Source organism: Myotis daubentonii, chromosome 14, assembly GCF_963259705.1.
Source record: "Myotis daubentonii chromosome 14, mMyoDau2.1, whole genome shotgun sequence".
NCBI classification, from domain to species: Eukaryota; Metazoa; Chordata; class Mammalia; order Chiroptera; family Vespertilionidae; genus Myotis; species Myotis daubentonii.
This window is the reverse complement of record NC_081853.1, coordinates 51479715-51503663: the sequence shown is the minus strand read 5'-3', so window position 1 is coordinate 51503663 and position 23949 is coordinate 51479715. Positions and strand designations below refer to the sequence as shown.

The window sequence follows — 23949 nt, the reverse complement described above, 5'->3', positions numbered from 1 at the left end:
CAAACAAAAGGCAAAGAATCTCAGTATTTCTTTCCTTTGATGAATAATACATTTATCATCATAACTGTCCTAGTGTATTCACTGGTTCATGAGGGGATATTTCATTCCACCCACACTTAACTCTCACAGATTCAAATAAAGGACACGGTACGGCATTTCAGAGAACAACTATCAAAGCGGAGGATGATTTTTGAGAAATGGTCATAAATCATATGGAAGGGCTTTCTGGCCCCAAGGCTAAAGCAATCTTTCAGAAGGAACTGTCTGGAAAGGAAACCATTCTCTGAAGTGTGGCTAAGGGATTCAAGGCCAGCGCCTTCATCCTCGGAGAAGTCTGAAATGCAGGGTTGGCGAAGAGGAAGCGGGAGGGTGTGTGCGGTTCACCTCTAGCCTGGGGGACTCGGGGACTGTGGGAGGAAACCCTGAAACAACAGAGACTGGCTGCTCACTTGGACCAGGACAGCCTGACCCCCTCCTGCCACAGAACCACTGATTGTTGTTAAAGCAGACGCCACTGCCAAGTGAGGGGAGGCGGGTAAGAAAAAGAAGCTTTATATAACGATCGGCCCAATCACAGGAGTTGTCCCAAACAGTTAAATATTGGCAACTTCATATGGTTCAACTTAATACAGCGAGTAAACAGAAAATATCCGCCCCCCCATCCACACACACACACAAACACGAGTACTCACAGAAATTAGAAATACAGGCTAAATTGTGAGATATGTGGAATTGCAAACAAAAACCAAACTCCTCCTCCTCCCTCCCCAAATAATAGCTGTTGTTAAAACTATTGTATAACATACATTTTTTTTTTTAAACCACAAAATAGCATTGCAACCCACCACTTCTATTTATCCTCTTTGATGGGGCGGAAATCTGCACATTGAGGCTTTGGGCCTGGAGTCAAGACAAAGGAACTTTCCAGAACAATGTTGCGAAAGGAGCACTGACTTACCTGGACAGCAACAACTGACCCTGAAGCTGCAGGTCAGCGGCACAGTCCTCCGAACGGCAGTTCCTTTCAAAAACGGTCTGTGAGAGACACAACAGGAGGGTTGGAACAGGAGTTAGTGGCAAATAAGTGAGTAACAGCCCAACTCCTTCTTCCCGACCAGCCGGAATTCTGCCGTGAGCCCTTCAAGCCCTCGACGCCCCGGAAGCCAGCTCCCGGCTCGGGGAGGGCCCCTTCTCAGGCTCCAGGGAAACCCATATCAGCGTGGTCTGGCCTGCTGAGGGTATTCCTTCCTGGACTCCTTTTCAGTCTGTTCGAGGGCTTCTTTGAGTCGTTTGCTCAACAAGGGTACAAGGGAGAGTCCTTCCCACCTTTGAGAATCTCTCTACGGCCCTCAGGTGTGAGTGAATAACAGTTGAGTCAGGAATCTTACCTAATAATAGACAAACATGTAAATTGATGGTCCCTCTGCTACTCTCACCAGTCAACCAGGAGAGTATGCAAATTAACCCAGCAAAGATGGCGGTTAATTTGCATACATAGGCAGGAAGTGGCAGAGCGAAGACTGTAGGCTCCAGCCAGAGTGAAGGCATGGGTCCTGGATGCCCGAGGAAAACTGGTACCGGCAGCCAGGGGAAGGGAAGGCCTATTGCATGAATCTCTTTGTGCATCGGGCCTCTAGTCCTTAGATGATTGTCTGCTCATTCCCCTCTGTTTACCATCTTGGGGAGCCAGCAAATCTCTATTTGAGACCATCACTGGGGGCAGACCCTGACTCTACAGGGCCGCCATGACTTAATCCACACCATCCACAATCCAATGCGGACTCGACACCTTTTAGTTGAAGAACATAAGGCATTTAGGTCCTAACGTTATCTGGCCACGTGACTTAAAGAGCTCCAATGAAAGAGGTGAGGCGCTCTGTGCGGAGCTACCACACAGGTATGCAGAGGTTAAAACTCAGCTCTGCTTCCTGGGCTGGGCCTCGCTCTCCCTCTCAGAATCTTTCTTCCCCTCCAACTGAGCCAACATCTGGAAGACACATGGAGGAAGGTCATTAAATTATCTTAAACAAAAGTATTAATCAGGAGACGGAGAATAAGCAAGGCTCACTCTCCCACAATTTTTCTCAGGCTCCCGGACAATCCTCCCAGTATTTTCCTTGCATTTTAATTTCAACCAAAGAATCGCCTGGTTAAAACGAAAATAATGACCGCCCCCCCCCCCCCCCCCGCCCCGAATCCCTCCCTATTGAGTCCTGCTCTCCAGGGTCAACCAGTATTATCCATGTCCACTTTGTGTTTCATTTGGTGATTATGTCCTTATCTCTAAAAAAATATGCGGGTGCTACCACTTCTTGATTGATCAGATTTGGACATTATCGGAGAGAATTCCTGCCAGGATAGACAACAAGTTATCTCACTTCCACAAAGGACCCTCCCACCCACCTTTCCTAATTTTAACAGGCAAATCACTACCCTTAGCGACTCCACTGCAGTGATTCTCAAGTATGACTGCAGCAGAATTACCTGCTCAGCTGGTTAAAACACAGGTTGCTGGGACACACCCACGAACATCTAATCCAATGGGTCTGGGGTGGGGCCCGAGAACGTTCATTTCTCAGAAGATCCCAAGTGCCCGCACTTTGAGCAGCACTGCTCTGCTAGTGGCCTCTGCAATTTTAAGGAATAAACAACTATCTCTTGTTTCACCAAGTTTTACAATACCTCTTGACTCACCAATTTAGAACATTAAGATATTGAGAGAACTTCTGTAATTCTAATTTTACCTCTACACAGTCAAATTTAATGACATTTACACTCCATCCTATAACCACTGTCTTCTAATCCTTCTACTGCATTTTCGGCTCTGCAACCATATTCATTTTCAAGAACGCTTTCCTTATTCTCTGGGTAGAATATATTCTTTAATCTCTTTATGTGTATTACATAGCGTTTAGGTTGGTTTTAAATTTTGTATAATCACTTCTATTCCCTAAATAGTTTCTTTCCTTCTAATCAGTTATTCTGCAGGTTTATTTCTTTCATATAACATTTCTCCCCAATCTCAGGTTTCCTTGGTTGTTCATTCATATTTAAGAACAGGTAACAGGGCGGATTGGAAAGTCTGAGGGAGTGTTTGGGCGGATGGTGGGAGCGGAAGCTAGCGCATGCCTTTGGAGAAATGCCAGAAGTAAGGCTGATCCTCTGGGAAACCACACTATCTCGCAAGCAGTTTATTCAATTCTGGTTTTGTTTTTTTATTAAATCCTCACCTGAGGACATGCTTAGAGAGAGGAAGGGAGAAGGAGAGAGAGGAAAGCGGGGGAGGTGGATGGTAATTGGGAAAGATTGATCGATTGCCTTCCATATCCTCCCCAACCCGGGGATCAAACCGGCAACCTTTTAGTGCATGGGACAACGCTCAACCAACTGAGCCACTCCGGATTCAGTTGGATTCAGTTCTTTTGTTGTTGTTGTTGTTGTTTTTAATATATTTTATTGATTTTTTACAGAGAGAAAGGGAGAGAGATAGAGAGTTAGAAATATTGATGAGAGAGAAACATCGATTAGCTGCCCCCAGCACATCTCCCACTGGGGATGTGCCCGCAACCCAGGTACATGCCCGTGACCGGAAACGAACCCGGGACCCTTGAGTCCGCAGGCCAACGCTCTATCCACTGAGCCAAACCGGTTTCGGCTGGATTCAGTTGTTTAGAAAAGAAAATACCTGTTGCTATTCTGCATGTGGGGGCAAGGGGAGGGGTGGAAAGCCAACCCTTCCACATACCAACCTTCACTCAACAGCCCTTCCCTGCTTTCAGCCCCATCCTACTGGCCTGGCTGTGGCTGCAGCCTCGCTGGGTGCACAGGTGGGTCGACAGGCACCCAGCCTCTGTGTGTGGTGCAAGGTTCACCCACCGATACGCTCCCATCTTATTTATTCACTAAAAAAAATGACAGACTTCCTCACCAACTGATGCCCCTCCCCCTGGAGTATTCCTTCACCTTCCTGTTCGGATTCACTCATTCATACTCATCCCAATGGGTCTCAGAAAGCACAGACATAGATACCTATGCTTGGCCGACCATCTTGCACCAGAAGTGCCCAAGAATACCATTTTCATACTGATCTGTCTCTGTCCCCGGCTTTGATGAGGATGGTTAACTCCAAAAATGCCGGGAGGGGCTGCGAGATGCTCTTCCCTGAAGGCCTGCTCCGAGCCACTGAGGGATCTGGCCAGTGAGAGCTGGGCTCCCCGGGGGCAGGTACGCCCAGGGGAGCAAGATGCTGGACAGAGTAGATGGCACCTCACTGGGGTCATTTCAGAGACATAACCAGCACCCTGGACCCTGGAATGATTCCCCTGAGTTTGGGCCACTCCTGTAACACAGGTTTATTAGGCCAGCGGGATTCCACCTCCGAGAGCAGAGTAATACTAGGACTAGGGACTAGTTACCTAGAAATTAACTCTGACTTCCTGTTGGGAGGTGACACCAAGCTCTACACCTTGGTCAAGGTGAAGTCATCAGCTTCCTGCCCTGCCTCTTTATCTTGTTTTGCTCTCCTCTTCTCCTCGCCTTCTTCATGCCTCTCCTTCACCCCAACTCTCCGACTCTGCCCCACCCCCACCTAAGCCCCAGTGTCCTCCTGGTCTCTCCCCTCCATCTCCCAGAACCTGCCCCAAGTATCAATGTCCAGCAGGAGATACTGGCCACCTCCAGGGCACTTGTGTTTTGAAAGAGGTTCATGTTTGAATTCAAAACAAGCATTCAAAAGGGCGGTGTCGCCAACAGGCTGTGGGTGTACGGGTGGTGGGCACTGCGAGCCCTGCCCAGTTTTCTTCCCAGCTGCTGCCCCCCAAACCCCCAGCGGATGGGAGTGTGGGCAGCCAGTGGCACCCATCTGCATGCTTCTCCAGAGGGGGCCTCCTTCAAGGAGGGTTCCACTCCGCCACCACCCCCACTGGCGGCCAGCCAGTGGCTGACTAACAGGGGTAACCGAGGGCCAGCCCCTTGCCTCAAGCAGAGGACAGCTCCGGTGTAATGTATGCTCCAGAGTTTCCCACCTCGGGCCAAGGCTAGACTTGAGCTGAAGTCACATCCTCGCTCAGTCCCTTCCCCTTCCCTCATTCCCTCACAGTTCCTCCCATAGCCTCACTAGACCAGATGCTCCCCAATCCGTCTTGGGCTCTGTTTCCGGGGAACCCAACCCAAGACCACATGGGAGAGACATTGGGAGGAAAATAGGATGCCTTTTAAAAAAATCACCACTTAACTGAACACCCGGCCGGACATCTCGAACCCCAAACACCTCTCTGTGGTTCTGTGTACAACTCTAATATACAGAGTGTGGCCCAATGGTCTGCGTGCTTTCCCACAAGCTCAGCGCAGTCAGAAGAACCGTGGAGGGTGGGCTGGCGGGTGGTTCCACAGCTTGGCCCCCACCCGGTACAGGAGTCTGGTTTAGCCCCAAAGGCAGTTTTGTCTGGCGTTCCCCAGGCCCTGGGCCAGAGGCAACGTTGGGTGTTAAAGATTTAAAACAAGCTGGCATCACAGAGTCCTTGCATGCTTCCTGCTCAGTAGTCAGCCCTGCACATCTCAGATGGCTCAGGGCAGGCCGGCCAGTGCTGCTGCACTCAGTGAGCTCGCAGGCTCATCGGGCCTCGTGTGGCCACATCACTCCGAAGCTCCTCCACCCAACGGCACATCGTGGAATCCGATGAGCGTCGCACGGGGCGGGTAGCCCCCCTGCACTCACGGGCGCTGGCTCCCAGAGACACCTGGGTTGGGCATTGTTAATCCAACCACCAATTCTAGCAAGACGAGGTTCTCCCTTCTCCACCCCACTCGCTCCCCCTCCAGTAAAACACGAATGGAGCCCCTACTATGTGCCTATCTGAGCTCTGGAAACAGTCTAGTTCAGGGGCCAGGGGGTCAGCTCATGACCTCTAAGGGATTATAATTTCCTAACTGCCTGAGAACAGCCTCAATGCGTTCCAACCACGCGGTTGTGAGAAGCAACACCCCAAATCATAAATTTCATCTGTTTGCCGATGAGGAAAGGGAGGCCCAGAGAGGGGGGTGTGCCTTGGCCTCAGTCCTGTCCCCCAGGCAGCCAGGGGGACATAGACCTGTCACATAGACCTGCCCCCTGGGGTCCCGGGTGTGGGCTTTGAGGTTCTGACCTGGTTCTTCTGGGCGATCTTTTGTCCCTTCTTCCAGCGCAGCACGGGTGTCAGAGCCGGCAGTTCCCGCTCCTCCTCTCCGCTCACATGCGGCCCCAGGCTGTAGGCGGCTTCGAACACGATGGGGCTGATGACGTCCTGCACCCTCCGCTGCAACAATAAACACAACACACCCGTGAGCGGCGAAGCCGGCTGACATTTGCGGAGCGTTTCACGGTTTACAAAGGCCTTCCACGTGGCCTGCCCCTTGTGACCCTCACCACTGCCGCTGTGAGGCGGGATTTCACTGTCTTCACATTTGTGATGGGGTCACTGTGGCCCAGAACAATGAAGATCTTGTCCAGGGTCGCTCTGCTAATGAGCGGGGGCCCCTCCACTCCACCGTGCATGGCGCGCAGTCACCGTCTCTTGAGCATATGGAAGGCATTACCTTACTCATCTTCCAAACATCCCTGGAGCTGGCAGCACGGGCGGGTGGGGAGCATCTGCCCGCACCCTGCAGCGCTCGCCCCTCGCGTCCCTGCTGTCTGGCTGATCAAAGCTCCTCTGAGTCGAGATAAATACGGATTCTCCCCAGAGCTACTCCTCAATGGAGCTGGAAGAAAAGCCTGACTTTGGGCCTTGTGTTCGTTCCCTGGGAGCCCAAGGACTTTAGGAGCCCAGGGAATGTGAGGTTGATAGTCATGTAAGGAAAGCAGAGGCAGGGAAGAGAGGAAAGCAGACATACAGTGGACACCTATGAGAGGCCAAGCACGGTGCTGGGTGTTCTAGAATGATGAGCGACACGCCCAAACCCTATGAGCTCATTATCCTCCATCTATACTAATAAAAGGGTAATATGCTAATTAGACCAGACATCTTCTGGATGTCTTTCCAGACAAAGCCACAGTGGCAGGGCCGAGGCAGAGGCAGTTAGGGGCGATCAGACCAGCAGGGGAGCAGTTAGGGGCATCAGGCAGGCAGGCAGGCAGGTGAGCGGCTAGGAACCAATGGTCCTGGATTGTGAGAGGGATGTCTGACTGCCGGTTTAGGCTCGACCTAAACTGGCAGTCGGACATCCCCCAATGGGTCCCGGATTGGAGAGAGTACAGGCTGGGCTGAGGGACACCCCCCACCCCGCCTGCACGAATTTTGTGCACTAGGCCTCTAGTGGTACAATAAAAGGGAAATAAAGGTGCAAGGCTAGGTGCCCAGGGTCCAAGGCTAACAGGGGTTTTGAATCACAGCTGTTGAACTCTGGAGTTCCTGGCCTTTCTGTACAAGGTGTCCCTGTCTCCCACGACTGAGTGCCCCCAGGCTCCCAAGTTAGAGTCCAGGGAGGAGGAAAGGGTAGGAGTCCTACTTTCTGGGCCAGGATGCTCTGTGGGAGGCAGGTGTCCAGGTGGAGCAGAGCAAGTCTGAGCAGGGCACCAAGAAGCCGAGTCCCCATTGCTCGTCACTCACGGGAGAGACGGGGGGTGGGGAGTGGCCCACTCAGGGTGTGAGAGGAGACCTGAGCTAGTAGGTGGGGGAATCGGACTGATTCTTAAAACCTGAAGCTTAACAACTTGCCCTAGCTGGTGTTTCTCAGTGGTTAGAGTGTCGCCCACCCACCAAAGGGTTGCAGGTTTGATTCCCAGGCAAGGGTATGTACCTGGTTTGCAGGTTCGACCCCCACCTTGGTCGGGGTGTGTGTGGGAGGCAAGCAATCCATGTGTCTCTCTCACATCCATGTTTCTCTCTATGCCCCTCTCTCCCTTCCACTCTCAAAAAAATCAATGGAAAAAATATCCTCGGGTGAGAATTAGCAACAAAAACAAAACAAAAAAACCCCACAACTTTCCTTGAAGTCCACAGAATATTATTTTAAAACTAGAGGCCCGGTGCATGAAATTCACGCATGGGGGTGGTGGGGTCCCTCAGCCCAGCCTGCACCCTCTCACAATCTGGGACCCCTCGAGGGATGTCTGACTGCTAGTTTAGGGGGATCGGGCCTAAACTGGCAGTTGGACATCCCTCTTACAATCTGGGACTGCTTTGCTCAGGCCGGCTGCTGGCACCCGGGAACCTGGGCAGCTTTGCTCAGGCCCTGGCTTTGTCAGGAAGGACGTCCGGAATGATGTCTGGTCTAATTAGCATATTACCCTTTTATTAGTATAGATGGTCCAATCACTCTAGTTTCCAACATTACCCTAATGTTTCTAACGTGCCGCCACTCCAGCCACTCCAGCCACGCCTGCCGTGAGGGAGACTCCAGGCAGGGCTGGCTCATTTGGAATGAGTTCTGACATCCGGGGCTGGGGGGGGCTGTGCTCTGGCTCTGATCTCACAAACCTGTTTTAACTAAGAGTCTGAAAAACAGCTTCTTATTACACGTCCCAGTAGCTCTGGCAGAAGGGATGCAAACCGCACAGGGCCCTGGGCGGAGGCGAAGTGGGGGCAGCAATTAGAAACAAGCCAACACCCCATAGGACAGCCCACCTCCCAGCTACCAAGGAAAAGCTGCGGCCACAGTTCGTGGTTTCCTCCCCATTTCGGGACGGGCAGCTTCCCCGGGCTCGGCGCTGCAATTAAGCGGGGGAACTCCCGAGGGGAGAGAAGGAGCTTGGGGTTCTGGCACAGACTGTAATTGCTGAAATTTTACTGCTAGGGGGAAAAAAAAATCACCACTACAAACTGAAGCTTCTAACGTCGAATACAACTTCTCCCGGCAGGCTGAGCGGCCATGGGAGCTCCTGGTTTGCAAACTGAAGGGCCAGGCCGGAGAACTCGCAGCTGGCGGCTGGGTCTGCGGCGGCCGAGGTTGTACAGGGAACTTCACATATGTTCCTTGTGAGGTTTACTGGGTGCTCACTTTATGCCAGGCAGCGGGCGGGGCCCGAGGGACACAGAGACGGAGGGCTTTCGGGAGAAACAGGCGAGCAGTGACAATCCAGAGCCACGTGCACAAGGGCAGGGCGGCTTTGGGGACACAAAGGAGGGACACCTGATCTGGATGGAGGGTTGGCAGGCTTCCCAGGGGAGGTGTCCCGGGCTCGGTTATATGACAGGAGGCTATCAGAGAGCAGGCGGGAGGCATAGGAGGGCCTCGCAGGGTAGAAGTGGCCTGCGGTGTCCAGGAGCTTGCATGTGGTCCCCAAAGCGGGGAAAGTTGGGCTTGTGGGCAGGAGTGAGGGGAGAGGAGGCTGAAGCAGAGACCAGATCTCAGGGGATGTAGAGGTTGGAGTCACCTGACTGAAGGCAACCCAGGTGAAGGTCCTCTGGAGGGTCAACCACCTCTCCCCCCGCCCCCCCATACACACACTTGTCATCCTGGGCCCTCACCTGAGTGCTATGTGCTGTGGTGTCCTGGCTGCTGCTGCCACCCACCCCTCTTGCAGACCAGGGAACCTTGACGGGTGGGTACAAGCAGCATCAAATCACAAGGCCCCGCCACCTGGCCACAGGGAGCTCCGCACGGCTATTGGAGGGAAACGCCCAGGAGGACGAGATGCCAACCCTCACTCCGCAACCCTGACTAAGCAGCACCCGAGCGCCCTGGGCCCCGACCAGCCCCGTGAACGAGAACCTGCCTCCCAGCCGCTCTTCTTCAAGAAACGAAGGGTTTTCATCTCCCTGAGCTAACTGAGCAGCTACAGTGGGAACGAGATGCAAACAGGAAGGGGCTGACCTCACTTTAAGTGGGCAAGTCACACAGAAGGCCAGCAAGTAAGCCACTGGCATTAAGCCAGATTGTTGGTTTGGAGAACACACACACACACACACACACACACACACACACACACACACACACACACACAAACCCACCTCTAAGTGTTTGTTTGGTTTGTTTTAAAGAGGCCTCAGTATTTTTTCGTTTTCCAAACGTGATTTGTGTGTGTGTGTGTGTGTGTGTGTGTGTGTGTGTCCCCCTTCCATCCTGTATCATTGCTCACTATTTCTCTGCTCTCCACACCCACCTCTATTTCTCCTACGATCACCTTGCTGGCACGCCTAAAAATGAGACATCTTCAGAAGTGACATGCCTTTTCCTTTCTCTCTATGGCCAGAGTGATTAGAATGGTGGTTAAAATGTTACGGACGCATTTTAAAATGCTCATAAGTTTGAAGATTTGTTAAGAGCAAACGGAGGAGTCTGCATTTCTGGTACTGAAAGAACAACACTGAAGATCGACGCTCTCAGAACGACCAGGAAAGCTGGCGTGCCCCCGATGTAACATACAGACGATGTATCCTAGAACTGCACACTTGAAACCTATATAATTGTACTAACCAGTAAACTTAATTACAAAAATCAAAAAGTCTCGGAATCTGGGCTCCATCTTAGCATTGAAGAATACCTTTATTGTGAGAATGTTTCCCACCTGGAACCCCTGCCCGAACCCCTGCCATTCCATCGTGAGCAACGTGGGAAGTGAGGAGATCCGGGGCTCGCGTGGGCAAGCCAGTTCCCTGGTGGTAACTGGCTGCGGGGCCGGATCTCAGCCCTGCCGTGCGCTCACGTGTCTTGTGGACAATTCTGAGCATCCTCTTGTCTGCAAGAGGGGTGGGTGGCAGCAGCAGCCAGGACACCATAGCACACGGCACTCAGGTGAGGGCCCAGGATGACAGGTGTGTGTATGGGGGGGGGGAGGTGGTTGACCCTCCAGAGGACCTTTACCTGGGTTGCCTTCAGCCAGGCATCATGTTAGGCAGAGGGAAGCAAAGAGAAGGGAGAGGTGCAGGCAGGAGGGCGTGAGCAAGAAGATGCAGAGGTGCCCATTCAAGAACGGAGGGACCTTGATGAGAGGGAATTGCTTCTGACCCAGACGGGGCTAGGAGTGGAGTGTCAAGTCCCTGGATAGCAGGTGGCCCTGGGAGAACAACTAGAAGTTCCGCAGGCTGATGTGGGGGCTGGAATGAGGGCTGAGGTGAATAGACAACTGTTTGTCTGAGGCCTGGGCGCAACAGACAAGGTGGAGATCAAGGACTCCGACACCAGACAGTCCTAGGTCTGACGCATCCCAGATGCGTCGCTTAGAAACGATGTGACCTCTTGGAACCTGCTTTCTCAGATTGGAGACGGGTGGACAGAATCAAGCTTTGGTGACTGCTGTGAAGATGAGAGATGACAGATGTCAAGCACCTTGGAGAGCTCCCGTACACAGGAAAGTTAGCTGCATCATCCTCATCATAGTCATCATCATCACCCCACCCCCACCTGACAAGGGTCTGTGGGGCAAGATCACAGGGTGAGGGGCAGGGCCGGAGGGCAGGCTGGCACCAGGGCACGGGACCTCAGAAACCAGGTGCAGGTCCTGATTCGCTCAGTGGGCAATCGGGGCTGTCATGAACTTTTAAAGTCAGCTTTGGACTAAGAACCCCAGAGGTGACCTGAAGGACTCCCGGGGATGGGAAGGGAGGAGGGCAGGACCTTGATGGGGCTGGTGCACCGTCCCCCAGCTGCGCGTCAGTTGCCATCAGCTCCCAACTGCCTCTTCTACAGAAAACCGTCCTTGGTTAAATGGGAGCCACCCACCGGCTGTGACTGACTGGTGTGGGGTACAAATGGGTGCCCCTTGCCTCAGGTTGGGACAACCCTGCCGGGCACTTCATGGCCCAGAGCTCCCTGTGGGCTCAGGCTGAGGCTGGCCCTGGCTAAGACACCACCCTTGCTCAGCTCCTCCCTGCTTCTTGCGCCCCTCATTCCCGTCTCCTGAGAGCACCCCTCAATCCTGTGCAAGTGAATCCCTGTCCCAAGCTCTGCATCCAGGGAACCTGACCTCACACAGTATCTAAGTGATACCAAAAACCGTCATAGCAGAAACCCACACTTACATATACATACACCATATACATAAAACGTGCACTTGGAGGTAGGGAGAGTCCCTGTTGCTCAACATCTAACCCTAACCTGTTGGCATGCCCGAGGGACGCCCCGGGGGCCATCTGCAAAGCTTTCACGATAGAGATGACAACACTGAGAGCTAAAGAGGTGAAGACACTCCCCAAGGCCACAGAGCCAGCATCCCTCTCCCCTCTGCACCCCTGGACTCTATGAAGGCGTGAGCACGCAGCAGGGATCAGCGAGGGAAGCTCTAGCCAGGGAAGTCTTTGAACCAGCTGAGGAGAGAAGCCTCCCACAGCCCTGGGGATCCCACCCTCCCCCTGGGAGAGATGCAAACGGCCTCAGAAGTGACCCTGTCAGGCCCCCAGGGGACGTTGGTCTGCAGGCAACTATCCCTCCTGCTCAGACAGATCTGCGTGACCAGCACTGAGTGCGTGGAGCACTGTGTAACGAGCTGCCCTTGTGCCCATCTCTACCACCAAACTGTGAGGTCACAGCGGCACCAGGGGCACAAATCAGACTCTCAGGGCAGCTTATTTCACATCAGCTTTGACCTCTATTTCTCAAGCTGTCGCTATCAGGAGATGCCCATCTGTAGCAGTCTCAGTGCCCTGCCCAGATACCCTTTACCAGCTGGGGCATCCCTCCCCTAGCTGCTCCAGGCATTGGCTTCTAACAGCCCACATCCTCCACCTTCTCGGGGGGCCTGCCCTTGGCTGATGGCAGCCGTCGCCTCCAGAGATGCCTGCCAGGTGATGCCCTGTGGTAGGCAGAAATCGTAGCTGAGCCCCAATGGCCCATGCCCTTGTGTAATCCATCCCCTACCCGAGTGTGGGAGGGACTGTACATATGACGGACGTCACTCCTGTGATTATGTCACATTACGTGGCAATACTGAAGGGATTTTGCAGATGTAAGTAAGGTCCCCCAATCAGTTGAACTTGACTTCATCAAAAGAGCCTAAAAGAAGACCCTCAGCCTCAGGTGAGACCCTGCTGACACCTGGATTGTAGCTTTCACGCTCTGAGCAGGGGACCTAGCTGGGCTGCGTCCAGACTCCTGGCCCCACAGAAACTGTGAGGCAATAAATGTGTGTTGCTTTAAGCTGCCAAATTTGCAATTTTTCACACAGCAGTAGAGAAAACGAATACATGCCCCGCTCCCCAGCTGGCCGATGCAGGGGTCCGCCAGCCCGTCCCCAGGCCTCCGCGTGGCTAAGCTCTGCGGGGCGTCAGCCCCAGAGCTCCCTCCTGGGACCAGGCTGAGGCCAGAGGGCTCCTGAGACCACATCCTGATTCAGCATTTTCCCTGCCCCACTCTGCTCCCCTCCCTCCGGCCACCACTCCCCCAGGAAATCTCTGGCAGAAACCCCCACCTCCGATTCCACTTCTGGGGATACCACGTAATAAAGTCCACGCTGGACTTGCTGGCTGCAGTACCTTAAAGAAGTGAGAAAAGCCAGGTAAAGTGCCCGGGACGACCCAGAGCTCGGGTGTGACCACCATGCAAGCAGATCCACGTCAATACTGGGGAAGTGTGAGGATTACACGCAGACGATCATGCTGGCCATTACTCTCCATTACTTTCAACTCAGAGTTTTACTCTGCCCTTCCTTTATTTATTTTCAGAAAGAACAGAGCTAGCACCCCACGAGTACGTCTTCGGGCTCAGGGGCGGATTACACAGATCAGCCCCGGCCTCCTCAAGCACAACCTTTTATTTTTTGCTTTTTCAGAGCTGCTCACAAAGCGCCTCTGTGTCTAGCACACCAGGCCCCGAGTCTGACAAAGGATGGGGCGCAGAGAGGATGGGCTGGACTTGGGCTTCCACAAACCTGACAATGAGCTACTCAACCCCAAAGGGTCGATGATCCGTTACTGCACGTTGCATCAACGATAGACTCTCTCGTGTTTTTTTTGTTGTTGTTGTTTGTTTTTTCCTACCTTCAATCAAAATTGTATCTTAAACCAGAGATCATGAACCTGGAATTCAGGGGGTCTGAAGACTTGGATGGAGAGGGAAAAAATGTACCTCTTTATTTTCATCAATCTCTAGCTGAAATTCAGTATTTCCATTCATTCTAAACGTAGGCAGCAAGCACGGAACTATTAGAAATACCTGTGACTCCATCAGCAGCAGAAATCTGAGAGATTTTCACATTGTATTACAGTGGGAGAGTCCTTGAAATAAGGGGTGTGTTCCTCGGCACTTCAAAATTCTAATCATTAGTAAAAAGCAGGTATATTGCGCTATGACAAATGTGGGCTTTCTTTTTAACATTGTGAGAGCCAAATTTCAATATGACTGGTTTCTGTGTAATTTTACGTATCTTATCGTGATGCGCTCAGAAACATTCTGAGAAGGGGCCCGAGGTTTCTCTCAGCTGCCAAGGAGGCCCATGTGCAAAAGCAGTCAAGAACTCGTCTTAATGGGAAATGATACGATGAGACGGGCCAGCCTGCGGTTTTTGAAAATGCTTCGAGATACGCTTCAAAAACTTCAAAAAGAATCATGATGTTGTTTCAGTCTTCATCGGTTATATGAACTCACTGGTCTCAGCAGTTAAAAATATACCATCCATTACATTTTATGACAGGTTCAAGGTCTGGGCTCAAAATCACCCCAGGGCCCCTGGGGTTTTAAGAATTTGGGCCTGGATAGATACTTTGGGCTGGGGTCGAGCTGCGCTGCTTCGGTGCCGACAGCTATATGAAAGCATCTGTTTCCCTGTGTGAGGCCTTAGGAGGGAGAGGGTAGAGAGACTGGGCTCGCGGGGCCACATGTAGAGTTCACTCCTTTGACGGAGAGAACCCTGACCTTCCTGGGGCAGGCCTGTGGCTTCACAAGCCCCGAGGGGCTATCCAGAAAGCTGAGACGCTTGCCCTAGACCTTGGTGGTGTGTGAAAATCCTGAACCGTGACGGAAATAAAGAAGGGAGTCCAAATACCAACCCCACAAGATTTGCAAGTTACTCAATCCACAGTGGGCCTAGAGGCTCCGCTTGGGGACTAAATGAGCCAGTGCGATTGCTGGGAATGGTCTGCTGCTTAACAAGTGAAGAATGGAGCTCCCCTCAAAGTGGTACTAAAACAACGTCATTAAAATTCCTGTGACTTTCGTCAAAACTTCTTCACTCTTTGGTCTCTTCCATTCTCCTTCCTGCCTCTCGGTTCCCATCGGTTTAGACGAGGTCACCAACAGCGGCTGTGTTATTAGATCCAATGGATCCCCTCTCTCTGTCCTCATCTTTCTTGCCCTCCTACCCTCCCCAGCCCCCCAGGCATTCTTTATAGTTGAATCTCTTCTTCTTGCAGCTCATCCTTCCTTGATTTCCCCAGGTATAGCGTACTCCTCCTGTCCCCACTATTCCTTGTCCTTCTGAGATGAGATCTAAAGCAACACATGGCATTTACTGGTTGACATATCACCACCACGACCACCACCAAACTAGACTGAACTCTTTGGGGGCAGAAGCCAGCCTTTAGCACCGTTCATGGGACAGAGCAGACACTCAGTAACATTTACTGAGATGTGCATGCACTGAAATGGACATTCATCCAAAAAGGAAGACTTTGAGATCATCCTTCTTAAGAATGGGCAACTTTATTGGACAGACCAATCCTACCCCCACAGTCAGAGCACAACATCCATATAAGCATCTTACAGAACATTTACCTAAAGCATGACTTCTTAGCTCTACCAGTACTTCCTCTCAGTGTATATCTATCTCTCACATCTCTTTAGGGTGTTTCTTTCCAAATCTTCCCTCCTTCTTACCCTTGGCTATTTTAAGCTCAAAAGTAACAACTTCATACCTATCCACAAAAACCTTATTAGACCACATGATAAATGTCATGTATTACACCTCATGGCTAGAGCTTTGGGGTCTACTGGGTACTGTGGGATCCTATCCCAATAAAAGGAGACAAACACTGGGTCCTTAGTGGTGGGAAATGGTTGGGACACGGGCTCTACTTTCATTTTGGTCTCTTAGCATTGGTGCCCGTCACATCTGAATTCAATCAACACTGATCCATCATCCATGCTCGGGACTGGGCCACATAATTTCTCATAGATTATCTGGTATAATCTCACCACAGGTATTATCTTCCCCCAAGTGGTGAAACTCAGGTTTTGACAAATTAATTCTGTATAGGTATCATTTCAGCGTTGACTGATATGATCCCAACAGACTGTTAAACTTGTCAGGAATCACAGCAGAATACTCTGAACTATCATTACATTTCTGGAATCTTTGCAAGTAAAGAATAAAAAGAACATGCATCTTATCTCCTTCTATTTGGGTCAGCCTTATTTTCTTGCCCACCTGGCCATTAAATGGAAACCATGTACAAATTTAAGATGACTTATGAGTTTTAATGAAACAATTCTGAGAAAGACAAAAATCATCTTCCTTTTGGGTAAACGTAAGATTAAAACCAGCGGTTCTCAACCTGTGGGTTACAAACAATGAAAATACAACCTGCATATCAGATATTTACATTATGATTCATAACAGTAGCAAAACTACAGTTATGAAATAGCAACGAAAATAATTTTATGGTTGGGGGTCACCACAACATGAGGAACTGTATTAAAGGGTCGCGGCATTAGGAAGGTTGAGAACCACTGGATTAAACACTCCTGCTCTAAAGAATTTGAAATCTATCTGAAAAAGAAATAAAGAAAACAATACCATTTAAAACAGCATAAAAACAAATAAAATACTTAGAAATAAATTTAACCTAGGAGGTGAAAGATCTGGAAGATATTGATGAAAAAATTGAAGACGGACATTAAAGGAAATATCCTGTATTCATGGGTTAGAAGAACGAATATTGTTAAAATGTCCATAATACCCAAAGCCATCTATAGCTTCAATGCAATCTCTAGCAAAATTCCAACAGCATTTTCTAAAACATGGAAAAAACAATCTTGAAATTTCTATGGAGTCACAAAAGACCCTGAGTAGCCAAAGCAATCTTGAGAAAGAACAAAGCTAGAGATATCACACTTGCCGATTTCAAACTGTACTACAAAGCTATAGTAATCAGTGGCTGAGCATCGACCTATGAACCAGGCGGTCAGGGTTCGATTCCCGGTCAAGGCACAAGCTCGTGGTGCGGGCTTAATCCCCAGTGTGGGGTGTGCAGGAGGCAGCCGATCAATGATTCTCTCTCATCACTGATGTTTCTATCTCTCTCTCTTTCTCTCTCTTCCTCTCTGAAATCAATTAAAATTTTAAAAAATAAAATAAAAGGATTTGTAAGTACCGATGGACTATCTGGGGCTCTGAGGACACACCCGTCTACATGATTCACATGGCTCCGTGAATTCTCTGGAGTTCATGCACCACATTTGTGACACAGGAGAGCCAAAGGCAGTGGTTCTCAACCTGTGGGTCTCGACCCCTTTGGCGGTCGAACGACCCTTTCACAGGGGTTGCCTAAGACCATCCTGCATATCAGGTATTTACATGACGATTCATAACAGTAGCAACATTACAGTTACGAAGTAGCAACGAAAATAATGTTATGGTTGGGTCACAACATGAGGAACTGTATTTAAAAGGCCAGAAGGTTGAGAACCACTGGCCAAAGGTGATGAAAGGTTTTGCTTGTTTGTTTTGTAAGTCTTAGTTAGTGGAGCCATTTTCCACGAAATCTCAGCCTATTTGCATTACACGTATTCCATATAATCAGTTAAACACACACACACACACACACACACACACACACACACAAAGAAGAAGAAAAAGAAAATATAGTTAACACTTTTTGGTGTTCGCCTTCAAAGACACTGTCCCAAACCCTTTCGGTTAATAGAAAGAGCGGCCTTGTATGTTCTTGAAACAGCGTGCGTGCTGCATTTATGATCTCTTTGATCTGAACGTTTTCAGTGGGGAAGTTAATAACGCTTCTTATAGTGCAAAGGGAAACATAAATGACTGAGGCTCCCCAGTCAAGGGAAATGTGGCCCCAGTCTTTAAAAGGATATTCTGGAAATACAGCCATAAAGAGCCCAGAGACATCCCCCCGCACACCCAAACCACCTGTTTATAAGCAGATCGGCTCAAACGCCGGGTGTGAACAAAGACGTGACAAGTAGAAAAAGCCACGGCTGCAATCAGGATAATTACCTACACTTAGAGGTCCCGGCGTGGCCTTCTCATGCCTGGCCACCCCAGCAGGGATGGAAACAGCTCCCGGGGGTGACCACCAATGGCGAAAACAGGCTGAGCCCCAAATTACAACCGGGCCTGTGAAAGCTACATTTTGAAAAAAGCAGCAGCAGCAGCGCTTTCGCAGGACCACGCCTGCCAGGGCCGCGGCCTCCCTGACATCGCTCCCAGGACTGGGCTGTTCCTGGGCCATGGCGTTGTTTCTCCTGGATTCCATGGGCTTTGCAGACCTCATTACTATGATGGATGGCACCAGGCATTTGGAAGCCCTTTCTTTCCTGACAAAATTGTATTCTAAATCTAAAACATGCAAATAAATAAGTAAATATACCAAAAAACAAATAAATAAAAAACAGAGCTGCTCTCCACAGAACATCCATCTGTTACCTTTCACGTGTCTGCTGCTGTGTAGAATATAAATCAATCACCCTTAGGCTGAACGCCGATATCTTAGTTTGCCCAGACATGGAATTCCAGAATTGGCGAGAATCGATGCCATTCACATGAACACCCCGGCTACCATCAAGCTTGGGGTCTTTCCCCCACCCGTCTTCCCTTCCTCAGGGACTGAATAGAAAAATGTTGGGCCAATTTTTTGTCCCCATCTGCCCCAGGGCAACCATCAAGGGCTCCCTCTCTGGACAGGTGAGCTACCTGATTGCTGCCCATGAATCCAGGTGTCTCTTGGTCCAGGAGAGCGCGGCTGGCTCACCCATCCACCCCTCAGCCGCCAAGGCTCCTAAAAACACTCATGTTCCTAAGGATGTGGGCACACATGCGTGGGGGAGGGGGGGCGGCAGGCTCAGTTGGCCTTGCTGCTGTTCTGGCCCCCACACTGTGGTCATCAGCCCCCAGAAATCTCTCACACAGGCCAAGAAGTGGGCACGTGCCCCCAAACCACTGACTTCCAAGCGTCTATGCTGGGGGGGGGGGGGGCGGACAATATTAAACAAATGTTCTCCCCGGGACTGGCCGTCCTTGGCAGCCACCCCTGGGGACGCAAAGAGACCAAGCAGGAGAAGGTTGGAGGTCGGAGCAGTGTTCTGTGCTTCTCGACGACCCCTCTTCAACGTCACTTTAATCTCACCGCACGGGCCGTGGTGAAATACTGAGATGCTAATGCGATCCCTGAGACTTTCCAACAACAAGCATGTGCCACGGGAGTCCCCAAACGCAGGAGACACGAGAGCTACACGATCCAGCACAGTCGCTGCTGGCCACGCGTGGCGGTCTAGATTTTAATTCATTAAAGTACAATGCAACGGACAGTTAGGTCTTCGGCCACGTCTCGAGTGCTCAGCTAGCGCACACGGTGCTGAGCAGGGCGCGGAGACCAACCCCATCGCTGAGCGCCTCCCAGCAAAACCTTTTTAAAAATGGGTCCCTCTGGGAACCCCGAGACCCGCCTGGATGACAGGGCAGCCAATCTCAGCATCTGCTCGCGGCCGTAAGAGAGCACTGCATTTGAAACAAGATGTCTCCTTGCAACGTAAGGATTCCGAACGTCCCAGACTCGTGATGAAAAAACAGACTTGCTGTGCTCAAAGCGGAAATGAGTACTCTGTGACTTTACCCCAAGCACGCTGAGGTTCTTGGGGGGCAAGGACATAGCAACCCACGGGACTAGCGGGTAGTGATGGTCCATCAGCGCTAATTGGGCGCTAGAAGCATGGGGTCCTCCGTCAGTGGGAGTGTGAGCCTGGGGAGGTTGAAGGGGCCCCCATCAGGCATCTCGCATGCGCAGCACATCACACCTACACACTTTAGCACACTCATGTGTCACCCACATTTTGTGACCAGCGATATAAAGTTTAAAAAAAGAAAAGAAAAAAAAAAAGGCTCAACCATTCCAAGTTATTATCGCAGTCAATGACTACATACAAATGACCGCACCATGGGCTTTGTAACCGGTCGCCCGCCCTTAGAGAGACGCGGATGGCAGTCAAGAAACAAAAGCATCTTTTCTGAGCCTCCGGCTGCAATAAACCGCTGCTCACGCTGGGCAGCTGAGCGATTTTTCCAGCTTTGCAGGGTCCGCCTCCTTTCAATATGAATCATGTTATAGCTCAGATAAGCACATGGCCCAGGTTTATAGAGGCCTTTATGAACACGTATGCCTTCCAGAAACCACATGAGAAAATACTTACCCCTAGTTATTAGGGGTGAACGCCAGAGACATGCGGGGAGCTGCCCCACACGGCACGGTAACAAAGTGGCGGAGGCAGAGCTGGAATTCGCCCCAGCTCCGTGGGAAGCTCGGCGATGTCGTGCCTGGCCTGCCACACGCGCCTCCCCTCTGGCTCCCCGCTTGTTCTCCTGCCCATTCTCCGTGCAAGAGCCAGGTAATGTCCTGAAAACACAAGCAGATCCACAACCCCCCTGCTAAAACCCTCGTCAGCTTCCCATGGCTCATCTAAGTGAGCCCACTCACTGAGCACGGCCTCCAGGCCCCTCGGGAACTGGCTGTGTAGACATCGCCACCATCACCGCCTCCCACCCTCCCCCTCGTCCCCCACACTCCAACCATGCTGGCCGCTTGATCCCCTCTGAACACCCATTCCTGCCTCCAGGCTACCACCCGTGCTGTTCCCTCTGCCTCTAATGCTTTTCCCCCAACACTCAGCATGGCTGACCCCTCCTCGAGCACTTCACCCTGGTCCCCTCGTGGTACCTAAAACAACCAATGCCTACTATTTAGCTAATACGTGCCTACTTTCTAGCACTCCTATCAGACAATAATCTCAGTGAAGAGCATTCGCATCTATTTCATCGGGCCCTGAAAGCCCAGCCCAGAAAAAGACTCCGTCCATGAGCCGATTAAATGAATGAACTGGAAGGACGACCGCAGCTTTCTCACGCCCTGCCGATGGGACTCAGGGCGAGGAGACCTCTCCGAACCTCCGAGACCTCTGCCCGACTGCCCTCGACTTTCTGCAACGAACTCTCCTGCCAGGGTTTTAAAGGGTTGGGGCGAGAAACCTGGGCTCTACCAAGGACATCTGCCAAAAGCTACATCTGGCAGGTGGCTGCTCCACGGTGAGTAGAGGGGAGAGGGGAGATATTGGGGAGCGGCGAGCTGCCATGAAGGCTGAGCAGAGCGGCAGTCCCGGATCCTTGCACGGTTCCCCAGAGCCACACAAAGCCCTCAGTGTGGAAAGCCGCTGGCCAAACATTTGCTTCTGTAAACAAGGTTTTTCCCAAACGTCTCGCTCGTGCTGCTGATTCCCACAAGGAGCCCATTTTCTGCTCCCGTCCGGGTCCACGGGATAGGAAATGACACAGAGCTCCATGCGCTCCTTTCGAAATACACCGAGAGATAAGGCTCCGCTTTCAATAAATCTGCTTCGAGGATTCCCCGGATGAGGGAGACGCTCTGCCTCTGTCACTGAGTTTAGCAACAAGCGGCAGGAAGTGCAGAAAACTAGGAAAGATCGCCGGACTAAACGGGAGATCCAACTCCTCGGCGTTTACTTAACATCTCACTAAGCCTAACTTATCACAGTTGTCACCTTCTCCCTGAAATCTCAGAGATGTTAGAGACTCCAGATGCTTCGAAAAGAAGTGCGGCAGGTGGGGTGTGATCTGGGAGAGGGGAGCCAGGGAAGAGCCGTAAAACGTTCTTAAAACCAACCAGTTTCCTTTCTCTCTTTCTTTTCTTTTTTGTTTTGCTAATCCGCACCTGAGGATATTTTCCCATCAAGTTGAAGGGGGTAGGGAGAGAAAAGTAGAGGGGGGGGGGGAGAGAGAGAGAGAGAGAGAGAGAGAGAGAGAGAGAGAGAGAGAGAGAGAGAGAGAAATATCGATGTGAGAGAGATACATCAATTGGTTGCCTCCTGTTCATGCCCCAACTGGGGCCAGGGATCGAACCTGCAACCCATGTGCGTGCTCTTGACTGGGAATCGAATCCGTGATCCTGGGGCGGGAGGGTGGATGCTCTAACCACTGCACCGCACTGGCCAGGGGCGGTTTCCTTTCTGATAGAAATGTTTGCCCATCTGTATCCTCTGTCCATTTCCTTGCTAAACAGGTGGCCTGCTTTTCAGTTCCAGCCCAAACCTAAGGAAACCGAAGCCGTTAGGACGTGGCTCAGACACACTTCACATCGGGTACGTTCCCGATCCTTTTACCCAGCACTGAGCTCCCTTGCTGCCCTGCCCCATCCCAACAAGATAAAATAGTGGCAGCGCGGGGTGGTGACCGGAAACCCCAGGTTTGAACCCTTCAACCTGTGACACCTTGGATAAGGAATGCGGCCTCTCTGAGCCTTGGTTTCCTCCCCTGGCGGAGGAGACGGGTGCACGGACATGCGCCTCAGGGTGCCTGGCACACTGGGTGAAGGAGAGCCGTCTCCACACATCTATCTGGTCAGGCACAATCTCCTGTCACATGGTCCCTTGTCAGTTAACACACTGTATGCGGGAAACATATTTATACGTTTTACGTTGACTGTAAGTAGTAGAGCGCGGGACACGTATCAATACGTTTTTTATAGACTAGCGGTAGAATGCGGGTAACGTATAAATACGTAAACTAAAGTTATCGTAATTTTACTGAACGTTGCCATTTGCGCAAAAAATTAGCAAAAATGGCCCGCGCCACCTGCTAGCGCGCGATAAAAACTACCCGCAAACAATGTGTTAAGAGAATCCCCGACGTTTCCAAGAAGAAAGCTTAGAAAAGCTCCAGTTAATGCCTTAATGTTCAGGCAACATCACACACCACTTTCCACTGTGATCGCATAACTGGAGCTTGGCACTTGGTGCGGGAAATACTGAGCAACACAGACCCCACTTAACGAGGCCCAGATCCTCAGAGATACGGAGTGCCTGGAATATGTGATTCCCTGTGCAGGGGTGAGGGGACTGAAAGGCTGGGTCAAGCTGGAGAGGGCTTTAGCGCCTTTGACTGTGTCCAGAGCAGTGCCTCGCGGTCCGCAGTGAGACACACCGCCACGGGAAGTGGGTGATCCACGGAGAAATTCTAAGATGGGTATGGGTGTTTCACCCTCACAGGAGAACCCTAGAGAAGGGCTGAAATGACAGCCTGCGAAGTAATGTGAACCTTCGTCCCGGCTCTGCCCAAAGAAACGGCTGTGTGGACTGGCACAGGTTATGTACCCTTGAGCCTCAGTTTCCTCCTTGGCAAAATGACCGTCATGGTGGTACCGTGGCACAGAGCGCTGGTTTTTGCTTAAATGAGATAACGCACACTGTACGCCCCAACATCAAGCAAGGTCTCCGCAAATACAAACCGCCGCTGTTCAAAGAGAAACGTTATTTACAGTGACAGCTTGAATCCATCGACTCTGTGACTGACCTCACTTGGAAATGGCCAAGATACGCGCAAAACGAGAAAAGCATGCCTGGTTTAATAAGCATAAATGAAAGAATTCAAATAAGAAAAGAATCTCAATCTTCAAAATACAAAATTCTTCAGCTAATGAAAGAAGATAGCATTTTCAAGAGAGCCAGGAACTAACTTTGAACTCTATTTTTACAAAAGAGATGATGGATGTGTGATAAAGCGAATGTGGTGAAAGGTTAATTGCAGAATCAAAGTGGTGAGTGCAGCTGACCCCTGAACAACATGAGAGTTTGGGGTGCTGATCCCTCCATCCCAGGTGGCTGGGGAAAAAAGCTAGTGAAAATGTATAGAAAATCATAAGAGAAAATACAGTTGCAGTATTTTGAAAAAATATGTTATTATTGAAGAAACTTCGCATGGAAGAGGACCCACACAGTTCCAACCTGTGTTAAGGGTCAACCGTGTATAGGCATTCACTGTGAAAACCTTTAAATTTTTCTAATTGTTTGAAATCT

The 23949-nt window shown here is 50.9% G+C and overlaps 1 protein-coding gene across 1 annotated transcript in view; it reads right to left on the bottom strand.

Annotated features, from left to right (window-relative positions):
* ITGA9 (integrin subunit alpha 9) overlaps window positions 1–23949 on the bottom strand; it is a 261202-nt gene that overhangs the window by 118366 nt on the left and 118887 nt on the right. The window contains exons 16-17 of the mRNA XM_059664393.1: window positions 6144–6293; window positions 959–1035 (exon numbers count right to left, since the gene is read on the bottom strand). Coding sequence (XP_059520376.1) covers window positions 959–1035; window positions 6144–6293 — 227 coding nt within the window. The remainder of the gene's footprint in view (window positions 1–958; window positions 1036–6143; window positions 6294–23949) is intronic.